This window comes from Oncorhynchus clarkii, chromosome 23, assembly GCF_045791955.1.
Source record: "Oncorhynchus clarkii lewisi isolate Uvic-CL-2024 chromosome 23, UVic_Ocla_1.0, whole genome shotgun sequence".
Classification (NCBI taxonomy): Eukaryota; Metazoa; Chordata; class Actinopteri; order Salmoniformes; family Salmonidae; genus Oncorhynchus; species Oncorhynchus clarkii.
The window spans coordinates 14920000-14946555 of NC_092169.1; the positions used below are offsets into that span (position 1 = coordinate 14920000).

Genomic DNA, 26556 nt, shown 5'->3' on the forward strand with positions numbered 1-26556 from the left:
CCAGGCCCAGCCAATCAGAATGAGTTTATCCCCACAAAAGGGCTTTAATATAGAAATAAATACACCTCAGTGTAACGGATGTGAAATGGCTAGCTAGGTGGTGCGTGCTAATAGCATTTCAATCGGTGACGTAACTTGCTCTGAGACCTTGAAGTAGTGGTTCCCCTTGCTCTGCAAGGGCCGTGGCTTTTGTGGAGCGATGGGTAACGATGCTTCGTGGGTGTCAGTTGTTGATGTGTGCAGAGGGTCCCTGGTTCGTGCCCGGGTATGGGCGAGGGGACGGACTAAAGTAATACTGTTACATCAGCACCACCTCCACCCCGCTCAGACGATCCCGCAGGTAAAGAAGCCTGGTGTGGAGGTCCTTGGCTGGCATGGTTACTGTACACCTGGTCTGCGGTTGTGAGACCGGTTGGACGTACTGCCAAATTCTCTAAAACAACGTTGGAGGCAGCTTATGGTAGATAGATTAACATTAAATTATCTGGCAACAGCTCTGGTGGATATTCTTGCAGTCAGCATGCCAATTGCATGCTCCCTCAAAACTAGAGACCTCTGTGGCATTATGTTGTGTGACAAAACTACACATTTTAAAGTGGCCTTTTAGTGCCCCCAGCACAAGGTGCATCTGTGTAATGATCATGCTGTTTAATCAGCTTATTGATATGCTACACCTGTCAGGTACAGTAAGGAGAAATGCTCACTAGCAGGGATGTAGGCAATTCTGTGCACAAAATTTGAGAGAAATAAGATTTTGGGGGATTTGGGGGATTTTTTATTTCGGCTCATGAAATATGGGACCAACACTTTACATGTTGTGTTAACATTTTTGTTCAGTGTAGATAAGAGGAATCAAGGAGAGATGTTATATTAATTACTCAAGGGGGGTTAAATTCAGGGGGTTAAATTAATTACTCAAATAAATGTTTAAGCCCACATTTTATCATAATTATTATTTATAAAAGAATATCTGTCAGACGTATTTCGCGGAGGGGGTACATTGACTGGACCATTTATGTGGATGCTACCATGATTATGCATATAATTAATTATGAATAATGATGACTGAGAAAGTTTACATAGGGTCAAAGATCATACCCCCAAGACATGCTAACCTCTCACCATTACCAATGATTTACCATTAATTTCTATCGGGCTCAAAATAATCAGAAACACAACCAAAACAAACTGTAAATGCATCCAACAAGTTTGTAGTCACAAAGCTTGATGTAGTCATTGCGTGCTGGAAATATGGGACCAAATACTAAACTTCTGAATACTTTATTGAGAAGAATATTTCATTTTGACCACTACTTTTCAAAGAAAAAATGTATTACTTGTTATTAAACTAAATCTATTTCTCTGAGCAATTGTATTAGTATAAAATAATATAATTTCCCAATATTTTTGAAGCATACAAAATAGCATGATGCAAAACTCGTTATACCGGCTGTATTAGAGCTGTTCTGCCTGCTTGACTGGCTCAGATACACGTGAAAACATGAAATGACCCAGGAATCGATAGAACGTCGCTCCGAGATGCACAAATACGATATAACATTCAAAATGCGTGCATCTTTCATTTAACAGTCAAATTGCCATTTTTACAGATTCCAAAATCCTTGTATGAATTATAAGTCTATGGCCACAACCTAACAAGTTGTTCAATATTTGGAAAAATTAAAACATTTTTTAAAAATCTATCCAAATTCGATACTCTCTCATTGACCTCCATAGAAACACTCCTTGCTTGTTGGGCGAAACAACAAAAAACGCCACCTGCTGGAGGAAGATAGATTTTCTCCACACGACTCTCAGCTGCGCGACACACGTCATCAATTGGGCATCATGCGTGTTCATAGCTTCTCGCTCATTGTAGAGGAGAAGAGCGTAGCGGCTCCGATGTGAAAGGGTATGCTGGTCTCGTGAATCAGACTTCTTTATGTAGGCTCTCTCTTTTTTCTGTCGCTCCGGTCTACTTTTCCTTTTTCAAACTCACTTCTCAATGTCTTGGAGACATAATTGCCAAGTTCTTGAGCGCAGCATGCAGGGATTTCAACATGCTTGGATAAAAAGTTTTTGACAGCTCCGATTTCGTGATCTAGTTCTGGGGAGTTTCGGACCTGATCCGACTCTAGGCTACTGCTTTGCATCCCGCATCCTGTCAATCAATCGTAGACAGCATAGTTTGGTCGTGTCGTTTCCGTAATACAATCCGAACACATTTTCCCCAAAACCGGGCAACATGACAAACTGGAGTTGGAATAACTTTCCATTTCTGATTGCTTTTTATGTCTTGTCCATGTCCGTTGCAACGGGCAATACAGACAACACACTTCTGAATTTACATGACGGTAAGTCTCTATTTCAATTAGCAATACTGACATTTTTATTCTTTGCACTATACACAGTATACAGTGTGTACCAAATGTCTGTTAACGTCAGTCTAAATGGATTAAAATGGAATCAACCTTAATTCAGCTATTTTATCAAAGTTTTCATTAATGCAAAAATCACAGGCAACAAATGTAAAAATATGCAGATGTGAGCAATTCCACTTTAAAAAACAAACCGTTTTTTCTGCATCTCTATTTTGGCCAAATGTAATACAAATGTGTGTGAGTGTTAGAGGTAGAGAGGGAGAGAAAGACAGGGAGGGAGGGAGAGAGAGGTTTGTTACTGTGGTGCATCCTGTGGCTATTGTTTCCTGCACAGTAAAATAAGACAATAGCAGGAAAGTCTGACAGACAGTGACAGCAGTGCTGGATAGATGAGTTTAACACACTACACATTGCCTGCTTATGTTCAGATTGCAGAAATACATACATCAAAATGAAGAATTAAATATTCATGAGTGATTACTGTACAGTATGCGTGAGTGAGAAAAAAATATCTAATCTGTGTGTGACAGGGATACATACAGAGAGAGTGAGAGACTGACAGACAGAGAGGGAGAGAAATAGCGACAGAGAGAGAAGGGCAACCAGTGCAGCACAAACAACATTGTAAATACCACCAATATGTATCTATTTATTTCTCTTCCCCAACTATTCGTACCACAACTATTCGCTAAAACACTGTACATTGTTGATAATATTACACTTGAGATGCATCCTTTGATCAGAGAGAGGATCTAGTGAGGGCATCTGTGAACACTCAGCCTGTCAGCTGGATTTAGCCAAAGGGACTGGCCTCAGAACAGCTATTATCCTCCATCTCCCACCCTCTTGAGTAGAGCTTTTCTGACTCAGTCAGTGGTACAGAGGGAGTGGGAAGTTAAGAAACTGTTAGGATAAAGAGAGTTTTGCAGTGGGTATTTGGTAACCTGGGTGGAATTGTGTTTGAGCCACTTCTATGGTCTCTCCATGAAACATAACATTAGTGAGTGTAGGGATTTAGATGGGTTAGGATAGGCCTATGTTTCATAACACCTCTTATAGCCTAGTTTATTCATGACATATAAATGGTTTCTCTATCATCTCCTCATTACAGAAGGGAGGAATGATAATGACAGTGTTTATCGTTCCATCTGCTGCACTCTGTGAAAGGCCATTAAACCAGAATATATTTTAGTAACCTACAAAGGTTACACTCTGGTCCTGCATGACTCTAAACAGGTCGTAAAAATAGTTTGAGGATGGTGTGTATTGAAATACTGCAAAATCTTGCTTGGATGTCAGCAGGATATCGACCGAGATCTCTCCACTTATACATTTCAATTGCAGGATAGACCATGTAGTTGGAATGTCTTCATCAACAAATGTAAAATATTGGACGTGCTCTACTCTTATAATAAGATACTGATGTGTCATTTGTATAGTCATGTGTGGGCTATAGCAGGGAGGTAAAGATTCAAGGTCTCGTAGAACTTGTTCAATAGGTGATAGTTCGAGAATCTTCACCTTCTCACTGGCAATTTGGAGAGAACTGAAAGGATAGTTCAGACTCAATGCCATTCTGGATTCTTATCACAGTTCATATAATTCATTGCCATAGAGGCTGTAAGATCCTACTGTGTGTTCAATGGTGATTGTCAAAGGAGGTGGTGTCTCCCAGAACTCCCAGAAAAGCTGGACTGTCAATCCAGAGAAAATGTGAATTTGGTTGCTAAACTATAATCGCATGCTGTAAGGCTAGAGGAGTGAAGTTATCCTAATTACTGTGTAACTACAGGGTTGTCAAACAACAAAGATGATTGGGTAATCGGTCTACTTTGAAAATAGCATCGTAGTGAATGTCGGTTTCATTTCAGACCGATAAACTCTTAATCGTGTTTATTCCTATTAGTCTACATAGATTTAAACAAGGTTGTGTACAACCTGTGATTAATCCAGTCTTCAATAAATAATTAGACTAGGGAGCCGAATTACCTTGATTAGATTTGAGGATATTATATATTCAGTCAGACTGCTGCCCTGGTAAACTGCATTCATTATAAGGGATATAATGTCGTTGGTTGTGTCAAAATAGTAAGGAAGGGCCAGGGAGAGAAGATTTTACTCTGACCACACAAACATGGACACACAGAGAAACAGTCTGAGACACACACACACACACACACACTCTTTCTCTGAGGAGTGTAGCGCTCATCGCCGTTTCCTTAGATGTAACTCTTGTATCCTCTCAGAATGCTATGGGATGGCTGATGGCCGCCACCGTTGCCACACCCTCCCTCTAGTTCATTGGCTGCCTTTGACATTATGGGGACATGTTGGCATTAGTTATTGTCGTTTTGGGACTGTGAGGAACAGTTATGAGTGTCTCTCTCTGATAGCTGCCATTGGTCATTAAAGTTGTCTGTGTGATTTAGCTACCTGCTGCTCGCCAGACGCTGCTGCTGCACCACCCTGGGAGCTAACAGACAAACACAACCTGACATGCATCCCAACACACAGATGCATGCACACATGAGTGCACAAGTGAGTATAGAAAACACACTCGCATGTGTGTCCACTTCGAATCCCCCTTCATACACACACACAAAACCCATTGTAGAAACAAAATAAGAAAAACACATTTCTCTGTCAATGTTTCGGTTGACAAAATACTTTTTTCTACACAAATGTCAGTAGGCAAACAGTTCATCGAAACATAATTCATTTTTCTTATAAAGAACTCGTTAACAAAAGCCATAGTTCTGCAGTACATTGCTAACAGGCAGAGATAGGCAGGCATTTCCGAACCTGAGAGTTCTTTGTAGTGGACACAGCAGCAGAACAGATGACCACACTGGGCACAGACAAAAAGCACTCAGAGTGAGTGCTTTTTGACATTATCAGTGCGAGGCATGAACCCTATGCCCTCTTTAGGTATACTCATGGAGAGACGTGCCATGCTAGATGCCTGTCTTCTCAATTGGATGTCCTTATAAGGCATGCATAAAATGAGGTTCATGCTGGGGTGTTCCAATAGTGGGGCCATGTTTTGAGGACTTTCTAAGCACCATGTCACTATTGGTTTAGGCAGTGTCATCATCACTCACTTAACATGACCTGCTATGTACTTTGTGACACACTTGACACAAAGATTGTGGAAAATACAATCTGACATTGATTGTAGCTGTCAGAGCAGGGGAAATATTATGTCCTACAGTCACTTATTTTTTTTAACTAATCAACACTAGAGAGTGCTGTGTCACGACTATGTAACTACACATCTTAATCATTATTTTATCGATTCTAGCCATTTTACCCTGGTCAGTTTTATGGACTGACCTTTTAGAATGCTTTTGATGGTGAGCAGAGGTACTAAAACCCCTGTGCTGGGGACACTGAGGTGATAGCTGGAGTGTGCTTCTCCACAGCTGGCTGTTAGTTGTTCCTACATTCTGGCCTTCAGTTACAGAAGGCCATAATCCACAGGTCCCCATGATGGGATCCCCAGAGCTCAGAGGCAGAATCCTGGGTCTGCAGAGAACAAGTTGGAAAATGGCTCCTATGCCGAGGATTCCTCTGAAGCTCCTGAGGGATGGGAGTGCCTGCTGGAGGCAGATCTCACTAACCCACCACGTCAGGCGTAGGAAGCCCCACCCTAACTCACACAGACACGTACACACACACTTCAGGGATCTCCCTTAACAGAAGAAACTGACTTGTTGGAAAGGTGGCATCCTATGACGGTGCCACGTTGATAGTCACTGAGCTCTTCAGTAAGGCCATTCTACTGCCAATATTTGTCTATAGAGATTGCATGGCTGTGTGCTCGATTTTATACACCTGTCAGCAACCGGTGTGGCTGAAATAGCTTAATCCACAGAAGGGTGTCCACATACTTCTGTATGTACCGTATAGCATTTTTCTATGCATCGTCAAGAGTGGATGAACAGACTCGGGTAAGATGAAGGGAGGAGGGGTGTCTCTTTGTCATCAACAGCTGGTGTGCAATCTCTAATGTTAAGGAAGTCTCAAGTTTTTCCTCACCTGAGGTAGAATACCGTATGATAAGTTGCAGACCATACTATTTACCAAGAGTGTTTTTTTTGGAGATGTCTATTTACCACCACAAACCGATACAGGCACTAAGACCACACTCAACGACCTGTATAGGTCGTGTGAATTTAATGCAGGGAAGCTAAAATATATTTTACCAAATTTTCACCAACATGTCACCTGTGCAACTAGAGGCGACAAAACTCTAGAGCACTTTTACTCAAACAGGAAGTACCAGTGATGCACTCAATACGGAAGTTGTCCAATGAAGCAGATGCTAATATACAAGACTGTTTCGCTAGCACAGACTGGAATATGTTCCGTGATTTATAAAATAACATTGAGTTTACCACATCAGTCACTGGCTTCATTAATAAGTGCATCGACGACATCATCCCCACAGTGACCATACGTACATACCCCAACCAGAAGCCATGGATTACAGGCAACATCCGCACTGGATGTTAGAACTGCTAGAACTGCTGCTTTCCAGGAGCGGTACACTAATCCGGACAGTTCTAAGAAATCCAGTTGCTGGAGGGGGTGTTGAGATGTTGGCCAGGGTCGGGGTAGCCAGGTGGAAAGCATGGCCAGCCGTGGAAAAATGCTACTTGAAATGATCGATTATCGTAGATTTATCGGTGATGACAGTGTCTCCTATCCTCAGTGCAGTGGGCAGCTGGAAGGAGGTGCTCTTATTCTCCATGGACTTTACAGTGTCCCAAAACTTTTTGGAATTAGTGCTACAGCCTTAGCTTTCATAACTGACTGAGTATATTGGTTCCTGACTTCCCTGAAAAGTTGCAAATCGCGGAGGCTATTCATTGCTAATGCAGAATGCCACAGGATGTTTTTGTGCTGGTCAAGGGCAGTCAAGTCTGGGGTGAACCAAGGGCTATATTTGTTCTTAGTTCTACATTTTCTTAATGGGAGGAAAGCACTTTTGAAGAGCAACCAGGCATCCTCTACTGACAGGATTATGTCAATATCCTTCCAGGTAAATTAGAAGGCCTCCTCGCTGAAGTGTTTTAGGGAGCATTTGATAGTGATGAAGGGTGGTCGTTTGACCGTGGACCAATAGCAGACGCAGGCAATGAGGCAGTGATCACTGAGATCCTGGTTGAAGACAGCAGAGGTCTATTTAGAGGGAAGGTTGGTCAGGATGATATCTAAGAGGGTGCCCATGGTTACGGATTTTGGGTTGTACCTGGTAGGTTCCTTGATGATTTGTGTGAGATTGAGGGCATTTAGCTTAGATTGTAGGATGGCCAGGGTGTTAAGCATGTCCCAGTTTAGGTCACCTAACAGTATGAACTCTGAAGATAGATGGGGGGCGATCAATTCACATATGGTGTCCAGGACACAACTGGGGTCCGAGGGGGGTCTATAACAAGCGGCAACGGTGATAGACTTGTTTCTGGAATGACTAAATTACTATCGCACCGTAGCACTCAGATCTATAGCCATGAAATGCTTTTAGAGGTTGGTCATTGCTCACATCAACACTAGACACCCTGGACCCACTCTAACTCACATACTGCTCCAACAGAACCACAGATGACGCAATCTCTATTGCACTCCACACTGCCCTCACTCATGTGGACAAAAATAATACCTATGTAAGAATGCTGTTCATTGACTACAGCTCAGTATTCATAACTATAGTGCCCTCCAAGCTCATCACCAAGCTCAGGACCCTGGGACTGAACACCTCCCTCTGCAAATGGATTCTGGACTTCCTGAAGTGGTGCCCCCAGGCGGTGAGGGCATGCAACAACACATACGCCACGATGACCAGCAACATGAGGGCCCTTCGGGTGTGCTTGGTTCCCTGTACTCCCCATTGACCCACAACTGCGTGGCCACGCACAACTCCAACACCATCACCACGTTTGCTGATGACCCAACAGTGGTAGGAATGATCACTGACCTGGCAGTGTGGTGCCAAGGCAACAACCTCTCCCTCAACGTCAACAAGACAAAAAAGCTGATCGTGGACTACAGGAAACAGAGGGGCGAGCATGCCCCAGCGATGGTGCTGTAATTGCACAGGTCTAGAGCTTTCCCTGTGTCCACATCACTAAGCAATGAACATGGTCCACACACACCCACACAGTTGTGAAGAGGGAACGACAGCACCTCTTCCCCATCAGGAAGCTGAAAAGATTTGGCATGGGCCCTCAGATCCTCAAAAAGTTCTACAGCTGCACCATTGACGGCATCTTGATTGGCTGCTTCACCGCTTGGTATGGTAACTGCAAGGCACTCGGAGCTACAGAGGGTGGTGAGTACGGCCCAGTACATCCCTGGGGCCAAGCTCCCTTCCATGCAGGACCTCTATACAAGGCGGTGTCAGAGGAAACAATTGTCAAAGAAGCCATAAACTGCTTCCACACGGCAAGCGGTACCAAGTCTGGAACCAACAGGAACCTGAACAGCTTCTACCCCCAAGACTACTAAACAAGCCTGCTAAGTAGCAAATCAAATGGCTACCCGGATAACCTGCATTGACCCTTTTCTGCACTAACTCTCTTGCACTGACATATATGCACACGCACTGGACTCTACCCACACATATACACTTTTTTGCACTCTCTCCTGCACTGACTCTATGAACACACACACACACTACACTACACCTGTTGTTTAGGAAGGAGGTGACCCATATAATTTTATTTGATTGATCATAAACATCACAGAGGAGAGAGCTAGCACTAGCTATAGATTTTATTAGTGTAAGAGTAGGATTTCTAATAGGATTTGTTTCAACGACAGTTTTTTTTATTGTGTGCAAAGTGATACAGTAAAGTTTTAACAAGGAAAATTGTTAAATATTTTTCTTTGATGTTGTAGCATTAGCCCTTAAACCATAACTGGCTCGTTCAAAGGAGGCTTGTGTCTTATAAATGGGTCTGCCTTTGTACTTTAGTACTATACTTTCAGAGTGATGAAATGACATTAAAGTCTTTGCTGCTAGAAGCGCAGGCAGTTAAAAGATGCATTCTACAAAATGGATTTGATTGGCCTTTGTTAGTGCTAACAGAATGGGTGCAGCCCTATTGACTTCAGTAGATAGTTCTTCATTCAAAGATCATTGAAGTTAGATTGATGTAATCGGTAATTGAATATCTGAAATGTTTGTAGCTCCCCTCACTCTCTCAACCTTCAACCTTCAAATAAAATGGCAATATGTTTTCTATCTAGATCAAAATATAGAATGGTGGTTGTTGACGTTCTTTAAGTAGAAAAGTGTACCGCTAGGGAGATGTACTCAAGGAAACACCTCAATGCACTGTGGGTAATATGACATTGATCACAGGCTAAGGAGATAATGAAACCAACTTGGCAAAAAGCCACTGTTTTGTTCTCTCTTGTTCTGACTCTTGCCCTTTATCTCTCAACACATTTCTCTCTCTCTCTCTCTCTCTCTCTCTCTCTCTCTCTCTCTCTCTCTCTCTCTCTCTCTCGCTCTCGCTTTGTGTTCCTCAAGAGAGACTAAAACACTGTAAAAATACTGTAAATATCAGGTGTGAATGAAAGGGAATGTATTCAGAAACCATAAGCAGCCCATGTAATACAATAGTGGGGCAAAAAAGTATTTAGTCAGCCACCAATTGTGCAAGTTCTCCCACTTAAAAAGATGAGAGGCCTGTAATTTTCATCATAGGTACACTTCAACTATGACAGACAAAATGAGAAGGAAAAAAATCCAGAAAATCACATTGTAGGATTTTTAATGAATTTATTTGCAAAATATGGTGGAAAATAAGTATTTGGTCAATAACAAAAGTTTATCTCAATACTTTGTTATATACCCTTTGTTGGCAATGACAGAGGTCAAACGTTTTCTGTAAGTCTTCACAAGGTTTTCACACACTGTTGCAGGTATTTTGGCCCATTCCTCCATGCAGATCTCCTCTAGAGCAGTGATGTTTTGGGGCTGTTGCTGGGCAACACGGACTTTCAACTCCCTCCAAAGATTTTCTATGGGGACCTTGAAATGCTTCTTACGAAGCCACTCCTTCGTTGCCCGGGTGATGTGTTTGGGATCATTGTCATGCTGAAAGACCCAGCTACGTTTCATCTTCAATGCCCTTGCTGATGGTAGGCTTTGTTACTTTGGTCCCAGCTCTCTGCAGGTCATTCACTAGGTCCCCCCGTGTGGTTCTGGGATTTTTGCTCACCGTTCTTGTGATCATTTTGACCCCACGGGATGAGATCTTGCGTGGAGCCCCAGATCGAGGGAGATTATCAGTGGTCTTGTATGTCTTCCATTTCCTAATAATTGCTCCCACAGTTGATTTATTCAAACCAAGCTGCTTACCTATTGCAGATTCAGTCTTCCCAGCCTGGTGCAGGTCTACAATTTTGTTTCTGGTGTCCTTTGACAGCTCTTTGGTCTTGGCCATAGTGGAGTTTGGAGTGTGACTGTTTGAGGTTGTGGACAGGTGTATTTTATACTGATAACAAGTTCAAACAGGTGCCATTAATACAGGTAACGAATGGAGGACAGAGGAGCCTCATAAAGAAGAAGTTACAGGTCTGTGAGAACCAGAAATCTTGCTTGTTTGTAGGTGACCAAATACTTATTTTCCACCGTAATTTGCAAATAAATTCATTAAAAATCCTACAATGTGATTTTCTGGATTTTTTTTCTCATTTTGTCTGTCATAGTTGAAGTGTACCTATGATGAAAATTACAGGCCTCTCTCATCTTTTTAAGTGGGAGAACTTGCACAATTGGTGGCTGACTAAATACTTTTTTGCCCCACTGTATTTACTTATTATTTTTGTGTGCGTATAATAGGGTTGCTGCCAGGCAGACTTGGTTTTTGAATGTAGTCTGCAACTGATTTTTCTTTGTGCCAAGGATATGGGAATTGGACTGTGGTTGGCATACCAACATTCTCACCAGAAAACATATGGGAACGTAGGGTTTTATTTATAATTCTACGTGTTCCCAGGGGAGATCAAGCATATGAGAATGATCATGCATGTCAACATTTTCCCTGATTCCAGAGTACTGTTGACGGAGAGATGATAGACGTTGCATGCACCCTCCCACACGCATGCACAACCACACAGACACACACACATTGACGACCTCTCATCCGTCTCTATATTAACAACAAATAATAAACAAGTGTTTCAGTGTGTAAGATCAGAGGGACCACATGAATAAAGATGGGGAACAGAGTTTAGAGCTAGTGTTGAAACCTTTATTAAAAGACATCTGCTTGACTTACTTTCATAGTCTTCTTTTAAAATTGCACTCTAGCAGCAGACTGTGGCCACTGTTAAACACTGTCTGTCGCGGTTTTCACGCACCAGGTCTCATTTCGCTAGGATATGAACCACAGTGGATTAATGGAGTTTGGGCCATGCTGGGAGCACAGTCTATTGACAGTTTGTTTGATGACAGTTTGTTTGATGACTCTTCAAAGAGTCCCAGTCCCATTAACCAGAGAGAGAGAAAGTGACAGAGAGTGATGAGATCTCCAGCTGAGATGATAGGGAAAATAGACACTGTAGTTCCCTGCTGTAGGCCCTGAGTTCTCAGACTTCTTTCTTACACACACACCATGATCCAGTCTCCCGGTGGCATTTCCAGACAGAAAACCAAAGCCCCCCTAATGCATAGCAGTAGAGCTCAGAGAACATGAAGAGAACAACAGTCTCCCTGTGTTTACTGGTGGAGTTGTGGTTCCCAGAGCCTCTCATTGGTGATAGCAGGGCTTTATCACCACTCCTTAGTTCTCCCTCACTCCCTCCCTCTTTTCCTCCCTCCACCTTCCCAGGGGCCAGGGTTCCCTTCAGTTCCTTCTTGGACACACAGGAATCCCACTGGGCCTGCTATAATCTGAGCATGCTCAGTGTGGACCTCAGATGACCACAATGATCGAGGAGGGGGAGCATGGAGAGAGATACTGACAAACTGAAGGGGGTTCCATATCTTTCCCACGCTCAGCTTGAAGTCAGTCACACAGTATACAGTGTACCATACTGTATATACACTACTGTTAAAAAGTTTGGGGTCACTTAGAAATGTGCTTGTTTTTTAAAGAAAAGCACATTTTTGGTCCATTTAAAATAACATCAAATTGATCAGAAATAAAGTGTAGACAGTGTAGACATTGATCCTAACACTGGAGCTCCACAGGGGTGCGTGCTCAGTCCCCTCCTGTACTCCCTGTTCACCCACGACTGCGTGGCCAGGCACGACTCCAACACCATCATTAAGTTTGCAGACGACACAACAGTGGTAGGCCTGATCACAGACAACGACGAGACAGCCTATAGAGCCTCAACGTAGCCAAGACTAAGGAGATGATTGTGGACTACAGGAAAAGGAGGACCGAGCACTCCCCCATTCTCATCGACGGGGCTGTAAATGGAGGAGGTTGAGAGCTTCAAGTTCCTTGGTGTCCACATCAACAACAAACTAGAATGGTCCAAACAGACCAAGACAGTCATGAAGAGGGCACGACAAAGCCTTTTCCCCCTCAGGAAACTAAAAAGATTTGCCATGGGTCCTGAGATACTCAAAAGGTTCTACAGCTGCAAGATTGAGAGCGTCCTGACCAGTTGCATCACTGCCTTGTACGGCAATTGCTCGGCCTCTGACCACAAGGCACTACAGAGGGTAGTGCGTACAGCCCAGTACATCACTGGGGCTAAGCTGCCTGCCATACAGGACCTCTACACCAGGCGGTGTCAGAGGAAGGCCCTAAAAATTGTCAAAGACCCCAGCCACCCCAGTCATAGACTATTCTCTCTACTACCGCATGGCAAGTGGTACCGGAGTGCCAAGTCTAGGACAAAAAGGCTTCTCAACAGTTTTTACCCCCAAGCCATAAGACTCCTGAACAGGTAATCAAATAATTACCCGGACTATTTGCATTGTGTGCCCCCCCAACCCCTATTTTTATGCTGCTGCTACACTGTTTATCATATATTCATAGTATTTTATCTATACATTCATGTACATACTACCTCAATCAGCCTGACTCACCTGTGTTTTTTTTACTGTTGTTTTATTTCTTTACTTGCCTATTGTTCACCTTTTTTGCACTATTGGTTAGAGCCTGTAAGTAAGCATTTCACTGTAAGGTCTACTACACCTGTTGTCTTCGGCGCACGTGACAAATACACTTTGATTTGATTTGACTATTGTAGCTGGAAACTAGTCAAACGTTTGGACACACCTACTCATTCAAAGGTTTGTCTTTATTTTACTATTTTCTACATTGTAGAATAATAGTGAAGACCTCAAAACTATGAAATAACACATATGGAATCATTTAGTAACCAAAAAAGTGTTAAACAAATCAAAATATATTTTAGATTTTACAGTCATGGCCAAAATTTTGAGAATGACACAAATATTAATTTCCACAAGGTTTGCTGCTTCAGTATCTTTAGATATTTTTGTCAGATGTTACTATGGAATACTGAAGTATAATTACAAGCATTTCATAAGTGTCAAAGGCTTTTATGGACAGTTACATGAGTTGATGCAAAGAGTCAAGACCTCTGCAATCTGCCCTGGCATGCTGTCAATTAACTTCTAGGCCACATCCTGACTGATGGCAGCCCATTCTTGCATAATCAATGCTTGGATTTTGTCCGAATTTGTGGGTTTTTGTTTGTCCACCCATCCCTTGAGGATTGACCACAAGTTCTCAATGGGATTAAGGTCTGGGGAGTTTCCTGGCCATAGACCCAAAATATTGATGTTTTGTTCCCCGAGCCACTTAGTTATCACTTTTGCCTTGTGGCAAGGTGCTCCATCATGCTGGAAAAGGCATAGTTCGTTACCAAACTGTTCCTGGATGGTTGGGAGAAGTTGCTCTTGGAGGATGTGTTGGTACCAGTCTTTATTCATGGCAGTGTTCTTAGGCAAAATTGTGAGTGAGCCCACTCCCTTGGCCGAGAAGCAACCCCACACATGAATGATCTCAGGATGCTTTACTGTTGGCATGACACAGGACTGATGGTAGCGCTCCGGACAAGCATTTTTCCGGATGCCCCAAACAATGGGAAAGGGGATTCATCAGAGAAAATTACTTTACCCCAGTCCTCAGCAGTCCAATCCCTGTACCTTTTGCAGAATATCAGTCTGTCCCTGATGTTTTTTTCTGTAGAGAATTGGCTTCTTTGCTGCCCTTCTTGACACCAGGCTATCCTCCTAAAGTCTTCGCCTCACTGTGTGTGCAGATGCACTCAAGACTGCCTGCTGCCATTCCTGAGCAAGCTCTGTACTGGTGGTGCCCTGATCCCGCAGCTGAATCAACTTTAGGAGACGGTCCTGGCGCTTGCTGGACTTTCTTGGGCGCCCTGAAGCCTTCTTCAAAACATTTGAACCGCTCTCCTTGAAGTTCTTGATGATCTGATAAAGGGTTGATTTAGGTGCAATCTTACTAGCAGCAATATCCTTGCTTGTGAAGCCCTTTTTGTTGAAAGCAATGATGACGGCATGTGTTTCCTTGCAGGTAACCATGGTTGACAGAGGAAGAACAATGATTCCAAGCACCGCCCTCCTTTAGAAGCTTCCAGTCTGTTATTAGAACTCAATCAGCATGACAGAGTGATCTCCAGCCTCGTCAACATTCACACCTGTGTTAACGAGAGAATCACTGACATGATGTCAGCTGGTCCTTTTGTGGCAGGGCAGAAATGCAGTCTAAATGTTTTTTGGGGATTCAGTTCATTTGCATGGCAAAGAGGGACTTTGCCATTAATTGCAATTCATCTGATCACTCTTTATAACCTTCTGGAGTATATGCAAATTGCCATCATACAAACTGAGGCAGCAGACTTTGTGAAAATGTATATTTGTGTCATTCTCAATAATTTTGGCCACGACTGTAGATTCTTCAAAGTAGCCACCCTTTGCCTTGGGTGAAAGCTGATGACAGCTTTGCACACTCTTGGCATTCTCTCACCCAGCTTCACCTGGAATGCTTTTCCAACAGTCTTGAAGGAGTTCCCACATATGCTGAACACTTGTTGGCTGCTTTTCCTTCACTCTGCGGCCCAACTCATCCCAAAACATCTCAATTGGGTTGAGGTCGGGTGATTGTGGAGGCCAGGGCATCGGACACAGCACTCTATCACTCTTCTTCTTGGTCAAATCGCCCTTACACAGCCTGGAGGTGTGTTTTGGTTTATTGTCCTGTATAAAAACAAATTTTAGTCCCACTAAGCGCAAACCAGTTTATTGTCCTGTATAAAAACAAATTATAGTCCCACTAAGCGCAAAATGGGATGGCGTATCGCTGCAGAATACTGTGGTAGACGTGCTGGTTAAGTCTGCCTTGAATTCTAAATAAATCACAGACAGTGTCACTAGCAAAGCACCCCCACACCATCACACCTCCTCCTCTATGCTTCAGTGTGGGAACCACACATGCAGAGATCATCCGTTCACCTACTCTGCGTCTCTCAAAGACACAGCGGTTGGAACCAAAAAATCTCAAATTTGGACTCATCAGACATAAAGACACGTTTCCACCGGTCTTGTGTCCATTGCTCGTGTTTCTTGGCCCAAGCAAGTCTCTTCTTATTATCGGTGTCATTTAGTAGTGGTTTCTTTGCAGCAATTTGACCATGAAGGCCTGATTCATGCAGTCTCCTCTAAACAGTTGATGTTGCGTTGTGTCTGTTACTTGAACTCTCTGAAGCATTTATTAAGGCTGCAATCTGAAGTGCAGTTATTCTAATGAATGTATCATCTGCAGCCGAGGTAACTCTTGGTTTTCCTTTCCTGTGGCGGTCCTCATGAGAGACAGTTTCATCATAGTGCTTGATAGTTTTTGTGACTGCACATGAAGAAACAAAGTTCTTAACTTTTTCCAGATTGACTTTCCTTCAAGTCTTAAAGTAATGATGGACTGTCGTTTCTCTTTGCTTATTTGAGCTGTTCTTGCCATAACATGGACATGGTCTTTTACCAAATAGGGCTATCTTCTGTATACCACCCGTCCCCTGTAGAGGTCGACCGATAATGATTTTTCAACGCCGATACCGATTATTGGAGGACCAACAAAAGCCGATACTGATAAATCAACCGATTTTAAAAATATATATATATATATTATTTATTTGTAATAATGACAGTTACAACAATACTGAATGAACACTATTATTTTAACTTAATATTACATTTGGTTTAAATAAAGCAAAAACAAATGGTTGGAGAAGAAAGTAAAAGTGCAATATGTGCCATGTAAAAAAGCTAACGTTTAAGTTACTTGCTCAGAACATGAGAACATATGAAAGCTGGTGGTTCCTTTTAACATGAGTCTTCAATATTCCCAGGTAAGAAGATTTAGGTCGTAGTTTTTATAGGAATTATATGGCTATTTCTCTCTATACCATTTGTATTTCATATACCTTTGACTAATGGATGTTCTTATAGCCACTATAGTTTTGCCAGTGTAATAGTATAGCTTCCGTCCCTCTCCCTCTCGAACCAGGGATACATTGACAACAGCCACTCCTCTAAGCATTGTTACCCATCGCTCCAGAAAAGCCGCGGCCCTTGCAGAGCAAGGGGAACAACTACTTCGAGGTCTCAGAGCGAGTGACGTCACCAATTGTATTTTATCAAACGGGTGGCATCCCTAAATCTAAATATGGCTGTTAAATTGAACAACCTTCAATGTTATGTCATGATTATGTACAATTCTGGCAAATGAATTACGGTCTTTGTTAGGAAGAAATGGTCTTCACATAGTTCGCAATGAGCCAGGTGGCCCAAACTGCTGCATATACCCTGACTCGGAAAACAGGAGAAGTGACACAATTTCCCTAGTTAAAAGAAATTCATGTTAGCAGGCAATATTAACTAAATTTGTAGGTTTTAAAAATATATACTTGTGTATTGATTTTTTTTAAATGCATTGATGCTTATGGTTAGGTACACATTGGTGCAACGACAGTGCTTTTTTTCGTGAATGCGCTTGTTATTAAATCATCACCCGTTTGGAGAAGTAGGCTGTGATTCGATGAGAAATTAACAGGCACCGCATCGATTATATGCAACGCAGGACAAGCTAGATAAACTAGTAACATCATCAACCATGTGTAGTTAACTAGTGATTATGTTAAGATTGATTGTTTTTTATAAGATAAGTTTAATGCTAGCTAGCAACAGGTAGTCAGCCTGCCACGCAGTCTCCTCGTGGAGTGCAATGTAATCGGCCACAATCGGTGTCCAAAAATGAAGAAAAAATTAAGATTACCGATTGTTATGAAAACTTGAAATCGGCCCTAATTAATCAGCCATTCCGATTAATCGGTCGACCTCTAGTCCCTTGTCACAACACAACTGATTAGCTCAAACGCATTAAGGAAAGAAAATCCACAAATTAACTTTTAACAAGGCACACCTGTTAATTGAAATGTATTCCAGGTGTCTACCTCATGAATTGTGCAAAGCTGTCATCACAGCAAAGGGTGGTTATTTTGAAGAATTTCCAATATAAATATATTTGATTTGTTTAACAATTTTTTGGTTACTACATGATTCCATATGTTATTTCATAGTTTTGATGTCTTCACTTATTATTCTACAATGTAGAAATAAATAAAAACTTGAATGAGTAGGTGTGTCAACTTTTGACAAGTACATACATACATACATACATACATACATACATACATACATACATACATGCATACATGCATACATGCATACATACATACATACATACATACATACATACATACATACATACATAAACACTGTCTGCTTGTATATAAATACTCAAATGGACAGCTTCCTGTATGTGTCTAGCTTGTCTAACTGACTACATATAACCTCCGGTGAATTCACCTTACAAGGAGGGTAAATAAGTTGCTTTTAATGTGAAAATAGATTTACACTAGAACAACAAATTGGGGGGAAAAGAGCTTCATATCGATTGACCGTATAACAGAGAAATTGATTTAATGCGCAGCACAGCAGTAGGTTGGTTTGTGCAGCAGTGGTGTCGAGATATATTGTTAAAGCTGTGTTCCTGATGAGCTGTGTTAAAGCATCCATTATTGATGTTGTGTCTGTGGTCTTACTGCAGAACAGAGACCCTTTGGGGACACCACTGTTTTACAGTCGAATAAGTGAGAGCTTGCAATGTGTTTGGAAAAGCAATACTGTTGGTTTCCAAAGCCAATATGTCTATAGCACTTTGCTGTCTGAGGGCTACCTTTGTGTGAAACCCATATGGTGTGTTTATAATGAACACGAGGGGAGACAGGGCTGGTTTCAAGTGCAGTGCGCAGCAGGTTGTTCTTGTGAAGCACCACAGGAGGAGGCAGGCAGCTGAGTCCAGGGGCAGGCAGAAGGTCATACACAGGGGGTCCAAAAGGGCAACAGTACAGGCAGGGAAAAGGCTAGTAACATAGTCCGGAAGATCAGGCAATAGGTAGATGGCCTATCGAATTTCATGTTAATGTACATTTTGTGAAGTGCACCAGTCCCTCCTGCAGCAAAGCACCCCTACAACATGATGCTGCCACCCCAGTGCTTCACAGTTGGGATGCTGTTCTTTGGCTTGCAAGCCTCCCCTATTTCCTCCGAACATAGCGATGGTCATCATAGCCAAACAGTTCTATTTTTGATTCATCAGACCAGAGGACATTTCTCCAAAAAGTACCATCTTTGTCCCCATGTGCAGTTGCAAACTGTAGTCTGGCTTTTTTATGGCAGTTTTGGAGCAGTGGTTCTTCCTTGCTGAGCGACATTTCAGGTTATGTCGACTCATTTTACTGTTGATATAGATACTTTTGTACCTGTTTCCTCCAGCATCTTCACAGGGTCCTTTGCTGCTGTTCTGGGATTGATTTGCACTTTTCGCACCAAAGTATGTTCATCTCTAGGAGACAGAACACGTCTCCTTTCTGAGCGGTATGACGGCTGGTTGATCCCATGGTGTTTATACTTGCGTGGTATTGTTTGTACAGATCAACGTTGTACCTTCAGCTGTTTGGAAATTGCTCCCAAGGATGAACCAGACTTGTGGAGGTCTACATTTTTTTCTGAGGTCTTGCCTGATTTCTTTTGATTTCCCCATGATGTCAAGCAAAGAGGCACTGAGTTTGAAGGTAGGCCTTGAAATACATCCACAGGTACACCTCCAATTGACTCAAATTATGTCAATTAGCCTATCTAAAGCCATGACATCATTTTCTGGAATTTTCCAAGCTGTTTAAAGGCTCAGTGAACTTAGTGTAAACTTCTAAACTTAGTGTAAACTTAGTGTAACCTTCTGGCCCACTGGAATTGTGATCCAGTGAATTATAAGTGAAATAATCTGTCTGTAAACAATTGTTGGAAAAATGACTTGTGTCATGCACAAAGTAGATGTCCTAACCGACTTGCCAAAACTATAGTTTGTTAACAAGAAATGTGTGGAGTGGTTGAAAAACAAGTTTTAATGACTCCAACATAAGTGTATGTTAACTTCCGACTTCAACTTTAGCTATAAAATGTCCTGCCCCTGCACAGTATAGACAACAGTTATTATTCATCCTTCGTGAGTGTTCCCCAACTGATAACCTAGCTCTTCCCAACTGCATAGGCTCAGGAGTGTCCAACTCAACTGTCGTAGATTCCTGAGAGGGCTCGGGTGGCTTCGAATCCTCTCGGAAGAGCTTCCTTCCGGATTCCCTTGGAGGTGAACGCGCCATAGCGGGTGCGCATAGCGCACATAGTGGGTGCACGAGTGTGCCCGAGACCAGACCTCCTCTCACTCTTGCGTACCCATAGGCATCCATTAATTTTAATGGTAAGGGTGATAAGGGAGTCGAGATCCATCGTAAATTCCCGAGCAGCTAGCTCGTCCTTTACCTCCTCAGATAATCCGTGCAAAAAAAGTATCGAAAAGAGACTCCGGATTCCAGGCACTCTCGGTGGCCAACGTGCAAAAATCAATCGCGTAGTCTGCAACACTACAGAAGTTTTGACGTAAGTCAATCAGTTTGCTGTCCGCCTTTCTCCCAGAAACTCAAATACCTTTCTCACTTATGCCATGAATTCCTCCAGATGACCACAAATGGCAGATTGTAGCTCCCTAACTGCCTTAGCCCAGGAGAGTGCCCTTCCCGACATTAGTGAATAATATACTCTATCGTCGATCTGAAGGAAACAAAAATAAGCGAGCACTGAGTCAGAAAACCCCGGCAGGTACCAGGATTCCCCGAATATCGTGCCGGAGGTGGTAAGCGCGTTCTTGGGGAGCCGGGATAGGCTGTACAAACTCACCACAGATGGGGGGGGGGGAAATTACTGGGTGATTGGAGTTTTTCAGAGGAGGCAGGTAGGCTCTGAGCTAACTCCCTGATTTGCTCCATAATATGCCTTTAAACCATGGTTGTGGCGTTCCGTCAAGAACCTGAGCCCTTCCTAAAGGCCCTGTACCAACTCCCCATGTCTCCTAATGGTGGCTCCTTGCAAGTAGACAGCGTGCTGGAGCTGGTCCAAGTCTGCTGGGTCTGTCATGGCCAGTTCGTACTATCAAGGCACAAGGCGAGACCCAGATGCAGACACAGGAGGCAGATGGTTGGAGTCTTACAATGTTTAATAATCCAAAGGGGTATACTTAAGAATGGTCATGGACAGGCAAAAAGGTCAAAACCATATCAGAGTCCAGGAGATACAGAGTGGCAGACAGGCTCGTGGTCAAGGCAGGCGGATACAGAGTCCAGAAACAGGCAAGGGTCAAAACGGGGAGGACTAGAAAGAGGAGGATGGGCGAAACTCGATGGTTGACTTGACTAAACATACAAGACGAACTATCATAAACTTGAGGAGTAAATCGCAGGAAAAACACAGCTCCGAAAGAATCTCCACAAAACAAACAATACCTCACAGTGATAGGGTGTAAAGAACTGAACTAAATAGTGTGTGATAATGACATACAGGTGTGTGAACAGGTGATTAGAATTCATGTGATTGGGATCTGGAGAGTGAGCTGCGTTCAGGGGATCTTGGTGTTTGAGAGCGTGAGCTAGAAAGTGGGCTGGAAAGTGAGCTGCTTTCAGGTGATCTACGTGTTTGAGGGTGTGAGTTGGAAGCAGACGTTGCAGTGTTTTTTAAAAATGATAGTGTTATAGTGTAATGTAATGCATGTAATAGTGTTATATCTAATGTGAATGTTTGTTTTTTTAACCGCTGTAGATCAGTTTGGTTCACTCAAGTGACTTACAACCTTTACGTAAATGTGACATTTAGTGTTTAATTAATTCAAGGTCGTGTAAACAATAGAGCAACACATTTGACTTGAGGTGGCCTGAAGCTAAATCATGAAACAATCACATGTTCAAAAGACTGTTTAACATTTAATGTCTGATAACAATGTTATGTCATTCTCCATAATCTCATGGTTGACTGCCGCCACGACCAGTGAAGTAAGGGGTTATGTAATTCTCATTATACATTAATATACATTCTCTCAGTTAGGTCACCTCAGGTCAAGAGTCTACTTAACAGAGACCAAATGGACATCAGTATCCCACTACTCATACCCACTCAGTTCAAATCACTTCCATTGATTATATCACTAATCACTGCTATTGATCTTTTAACAGGCAACAGCTTGAACCAGAGTGTGCTGCACAGTGCCGTCCCTGAGCCCGAACGCTATGACACCACGGTACCTTTCCTGCTGGAAGGGCCGGAGCGCAAACCACTCAGCCAGCTCACGTCCAGGGTAAATATTCATAAAGCGGCCTTTTAGCGGCCCTGGTTAATTTTTTTAATTAAATTTGTATTTAATTAGGCAAGTCAGTTAAGAAGATATTCTTATTTTCAATGGCGGGCTAGAAACAGTGGGTTAACTGCCTTGTTCAGGGGCAGAACGACAGATTAATGTTAATACGCTGCTCATAACTCAGCCAACCATAGATGTCAGCCTGCCTGCCGGACTGCCTCTGGTCTCTTCTGTTGTTCCAGTCATGAGCCCATAATAAATCCCCATCTCTGTTTATCCTCAGCTGATTCCCCTTTGTGGTTGTTACTGAAAGCTCACTCCCCACGGTGTTAAATGGCCCCTCTGTTGTTTGTTTCGTATGAGCTAAACCCGGAGGCTCCACACACTATGAAATTATTCCCCCGACTTGCCAGCTTCCTATACTCTACAAATAAGCAGTCCAGGAAAGCAACATTTTGAAATGGTTTGGGGGATAGGAGAAAACTAGACTGTCTGGTGTTGTAACAAAGTCAGGTAGCAACCGGATTTGAAACCGTCTAACCATTGTGCTAAAATGTATTGGACCGATGAGCTTAGTTGTGGATGGCTAGCAAATGCACCCTAACACTTGTCATCCTTGACATACCAGAACTGTAAGCACAGCAAGGATTTATAAGAAATAATAGAGGTTCTTTCTATGAACCATGTGTCATTTTTTCTATATATATTTTTGTACCTTTATTTAACTAGGCAAGTCATTAAGAACAAAATCTTATTTACAATGACGACCTAGGAACAGTGGGTTACCTGCTCGTTCAGGGGCAGAACAACAGATTTTGACCTTGCCAGCTCGGGGATTCGAGCCACCAACGTTTCGGTTACTGGCCCAACACTCTAACCACTAGGCTACCTGCCGCCCCATGCCTGAAATTTAATGGATTTCAGGCATGGAGCGTCAGGTAGCCTAGTGATTAGAGTGTTGGGCCAGTAACCGAAACGTTGGATCGAATCCCCGAGCAGGCAAGGTCAAAATCTGTTGTTCTGCCACTGAACAAGGCCGTTAACCCACTGTTCCTAGGTCGTCATTGTAAATAAGAATTTGTTCTTAACTTGTTGAATTTGTTGAGGAGTACTCCCGGAATATTTAAAACAGCCATTTCTTTCCAAGAGTTATATCTCAGATTATACCTGAGTGGATAGGTTTTTCCTAGCTGGAGGAAATACTATGTTAGTCTTTCAATTCCACACTGTCTCAACTTCCTCAATGCTGAGCTTGAGCTTTACTTTGATGACATGGGGAGGGTATTAGTAAAACAACAACATCTCTGAAATGAGAAGGAGTCATGAGTGCTGACAAAGTAATGCATCAGAATGTGTTATAGCTTTGTCTGGAACAAGGAAGAGATTCTAGTTATTTAGTTAGGACAGAATTTAGGTGAAAGTTCATTTGATTTTATTAGAGAGATATTCCAATGTCATGACACTACATAATCAATTGAGTTTGACAACAATGTCCATTTGTATTGTTCGAGAGCCAGCTGTTATAGCCATGTTGACCATTCCAACATATTCCTCAGTTTTATTATTATTTTATCAGAGATGATACCCAACTCATTTTCCCCTCGCCTGTTATTTTTATTGAGCTGTTTTCGGTGCCACTAGAAGTAGCAAGCCAATATCACAGTCATCCTGAGTCAGGACAGTGGGGTGATGACCACAAATGGACCCACCATGGACCTACTGTCAAAACCACTGGGTTTCTGGCAGAAAAACAGCCCTAACCTGAACAGAGCCCAGCAGGCCTGAGCCAAGTCTCATCTGTCTTAGTATCATCTGACTGGGACAAATGTTCACTCTGTCTCTGTCTGTCTATCTTTATCTCTGCCTGTCTCCATGGTCCCTGCATATCTGTGTCTATCTCTGGGAAATCCGGGGGGTTTAAGACAGTGTTTCCACCGACTAAGTCAAGATGCAATCAAAAAATGCCTACCTGCTTGCCTGTGTACCTGCTTCTACATGTGTAGTAAAATAGTTATAATGACAACTTGAAGCATGGACATAAATCCATACAGATTTTTCGTAGCAGGAGGTTTTCCATCCCTACAGTTAAATAAAGTTGAAATAAAATAAAATAATAATAATAATAATGTGTGTGCGTGTGTGTTACACAGTATCTGGTAGCCTCTCATAAACTGTGCAACAGACTGAGATCCCCAGCCTTTTCCCATGGGCCAGTTTGGTCATAAATCATGAGTGCTGAAAAGGCGGGAGTTCTGGGGAAATTAGTGTCAGTCAGCACTGAAATATGCAGACAATCCTCAAAAATGTTGTTCTTGCACTCAAGGAAAAACACTGCTTGCTCTGCAAAAACAGATTTTTGCTTTTGCTGTTGATTTCTGACTAACATAAACCTGACATGGATTATTGCCATAGACCTAAGGGGTAATGTTTTATTTACTGTTCAACATTAGATCTTTTTTTTTTTTCATTACTGTTGATCTCTTGAAAATTTGAGGCCAAGTTTTTTACCTAAGGGAAATGATGAACGGTACTAACAGAAGAGTCTATGACCGGGTCATCCTGGGATGGACCATTAGTAATGGGGAGGCGTTGATATGTGCTCATCAAAAAATATTTTTCCTGGTCAGGTCACGTAGTCAGCAGAACATGACAACCATCAATGCCAGGGATCTGGGAACTGGAATCCCTCTTCCTAGCCCATTACCAGCATGCCCTCCTACTTCCTGTCCAGTATGTAAGCCACGCTGGGTGTCCCGTCCCCTCACCTTTCGCGTCCTGTGTTTGTGTTCTAGAATTATCCTGCCTCACTGAGGCTGGTGGTGGAGGCGGAAGGTGAAAAACTGGTCCTGGCACTACAAAAAAACAAGTAAGTCATCATCCTATCTTCAGCTGCACATCCACATCCGACCTACATCATTACAGGCATCTAGTCCTTTAAAGGGATATGAACGATTTGGTGAGATGACCAGTGGATGTTGGTTTATATCATTAATGGTTGTTTGAATTTGGAAAGATTCAAGCACATTTACATATGGAGTAAACAATGATCAGATGTGTTGCACTTCAGCTAGCATATGCTGTGCCCATGGCTGTAGTACGAGCGATGGCTAAAGCTTCTACAGTATGAGGGCTGATACAGTTTCATGAGGAAAAAGGGGAAAAAAAGATTTCACAGAACAAATGTCTCGGCTCTTTTATGGTTTAGTGTCTCTGAAGAGTTGAAAGAGGATAGCTGATAAAGAACGACTCTCCCTTTTCCCTTTCTCTCATCACCTTCTTTTCTTCCAGGTTGTGGAATATACCAGGCATGAGAACTGGGAATCATGTGGAGTTGTGTGTATTTGTGAGATGTACTGAATATACAGTATACACAGTTTATATATACAGTACAAGCTAAGCACTTCCAAGCACTTGGGCCAGGTATCGTTTTTATCTCAATATCAAGTCATTTCTGGGTAATTGTCTTCAATTAAAATGTTTCTCAGCTAGGAACAATTTCTCAAGCAAGATTTTTGCTAGGAATGTCTGGGTGTGAAATGACTGGGGAGGGGAAAACGGAAAATCGCTGTTATTGGCAGAGAGTTTTCAAACTCTTTCTTATTCCTCTATTAACTGATTTACCACCTGGTGATGTCATCATGCAGGCCAAAACTCCATCCCACCAAAACAGGCTGAGATTTCAGGCGGTCTTTTCAAACAGCTCTTACACTAAAAGGGCATTATCATAATTGTCATTATTCCAACCTCATCGTCTGGAAATATACTGAACAAAAAATATAAATGCAACATGCAACAATTTCAAAGATTCAGTTCATAAATGGAAATCAGTCCATTGAAATAAATCCAATAAACCCTAATCTATGGATTTCACATGAGTGGATAGTGGCACAGCCATGGGTGGGCCTGGGAAGGCATAGGCCCAGCCAATCAGAAAGAGTTTTCCTCACAAAGGAGCTTTAATACAGACAGAAATACACCTCAGCCCCACCCCCTCCCATCCCGCAGATGAAGAAGCGGGATGTGGAGGTTCTGGATTGGCGTGGTTACACGTGGTCTGCGATTGTGAAGCCGGTTAGACATACGGCCAAATTCTCTAAAATGACGTTGGTAAAGAAATTAGCATTCAATTATCTGGCAACAGCTCTGTTGGGCATTCCTGTCAGCATGCCAATTGCATGCTCCCTCAAAACTTGAGATGTCTGTGACGTGTTGTGTGACAAAACTGCACATTTTAGTGTGGCCTTTTAATGTCCCCAGCACAAGTTGCACCTGTGGAATGATCATGCTGTTTAATCAGCTTGTTGATATGCCACACCTGTCAGATGGATAAATTATCTTGACAAAGGAGAAATGCTTACTAACAGGGATGTAAACAAATCTGTGCCCAAAACACAAGATAAATAAGCTTTTTGTGC

At 42.5% G+C, this 26556-nt stretch overlaps 1 protein-coding gene across 1 annotated transcript in view; it reads left to right on the top strand.

Annotated features, from left to right (window-relative positions):
- The first annotated feature begins 1875 nt into the window (after nucleotides 1–1875).
- LOC139381440 (disintegrin and metalloproteinase domain-containing protein 12-like) overlaps nucleotides 1876–26556 on the top strand; it is a 148811-nt gene continuing 124130 nt past the window's right edge. The window contains exons 1-3 of the mRNA XM_071124957.1: nucleotides 1876–2354; nucleotides 22020–22141; nucleotides 24934–25007. Of these exons, the coding sequence (XP_070981058.1) occupies nucleotides 2246–2354; nucleotides 22020–22141; nucleotides 24934–25007 (305 nt within the window). The 5' untranslated portion in view covers nucleotides 1876–2245. The remainder of the gene's footprint in view (nucleotides 2355–22019; nucleotides 22142–24933; nucleotides 25008–26556) is intronic.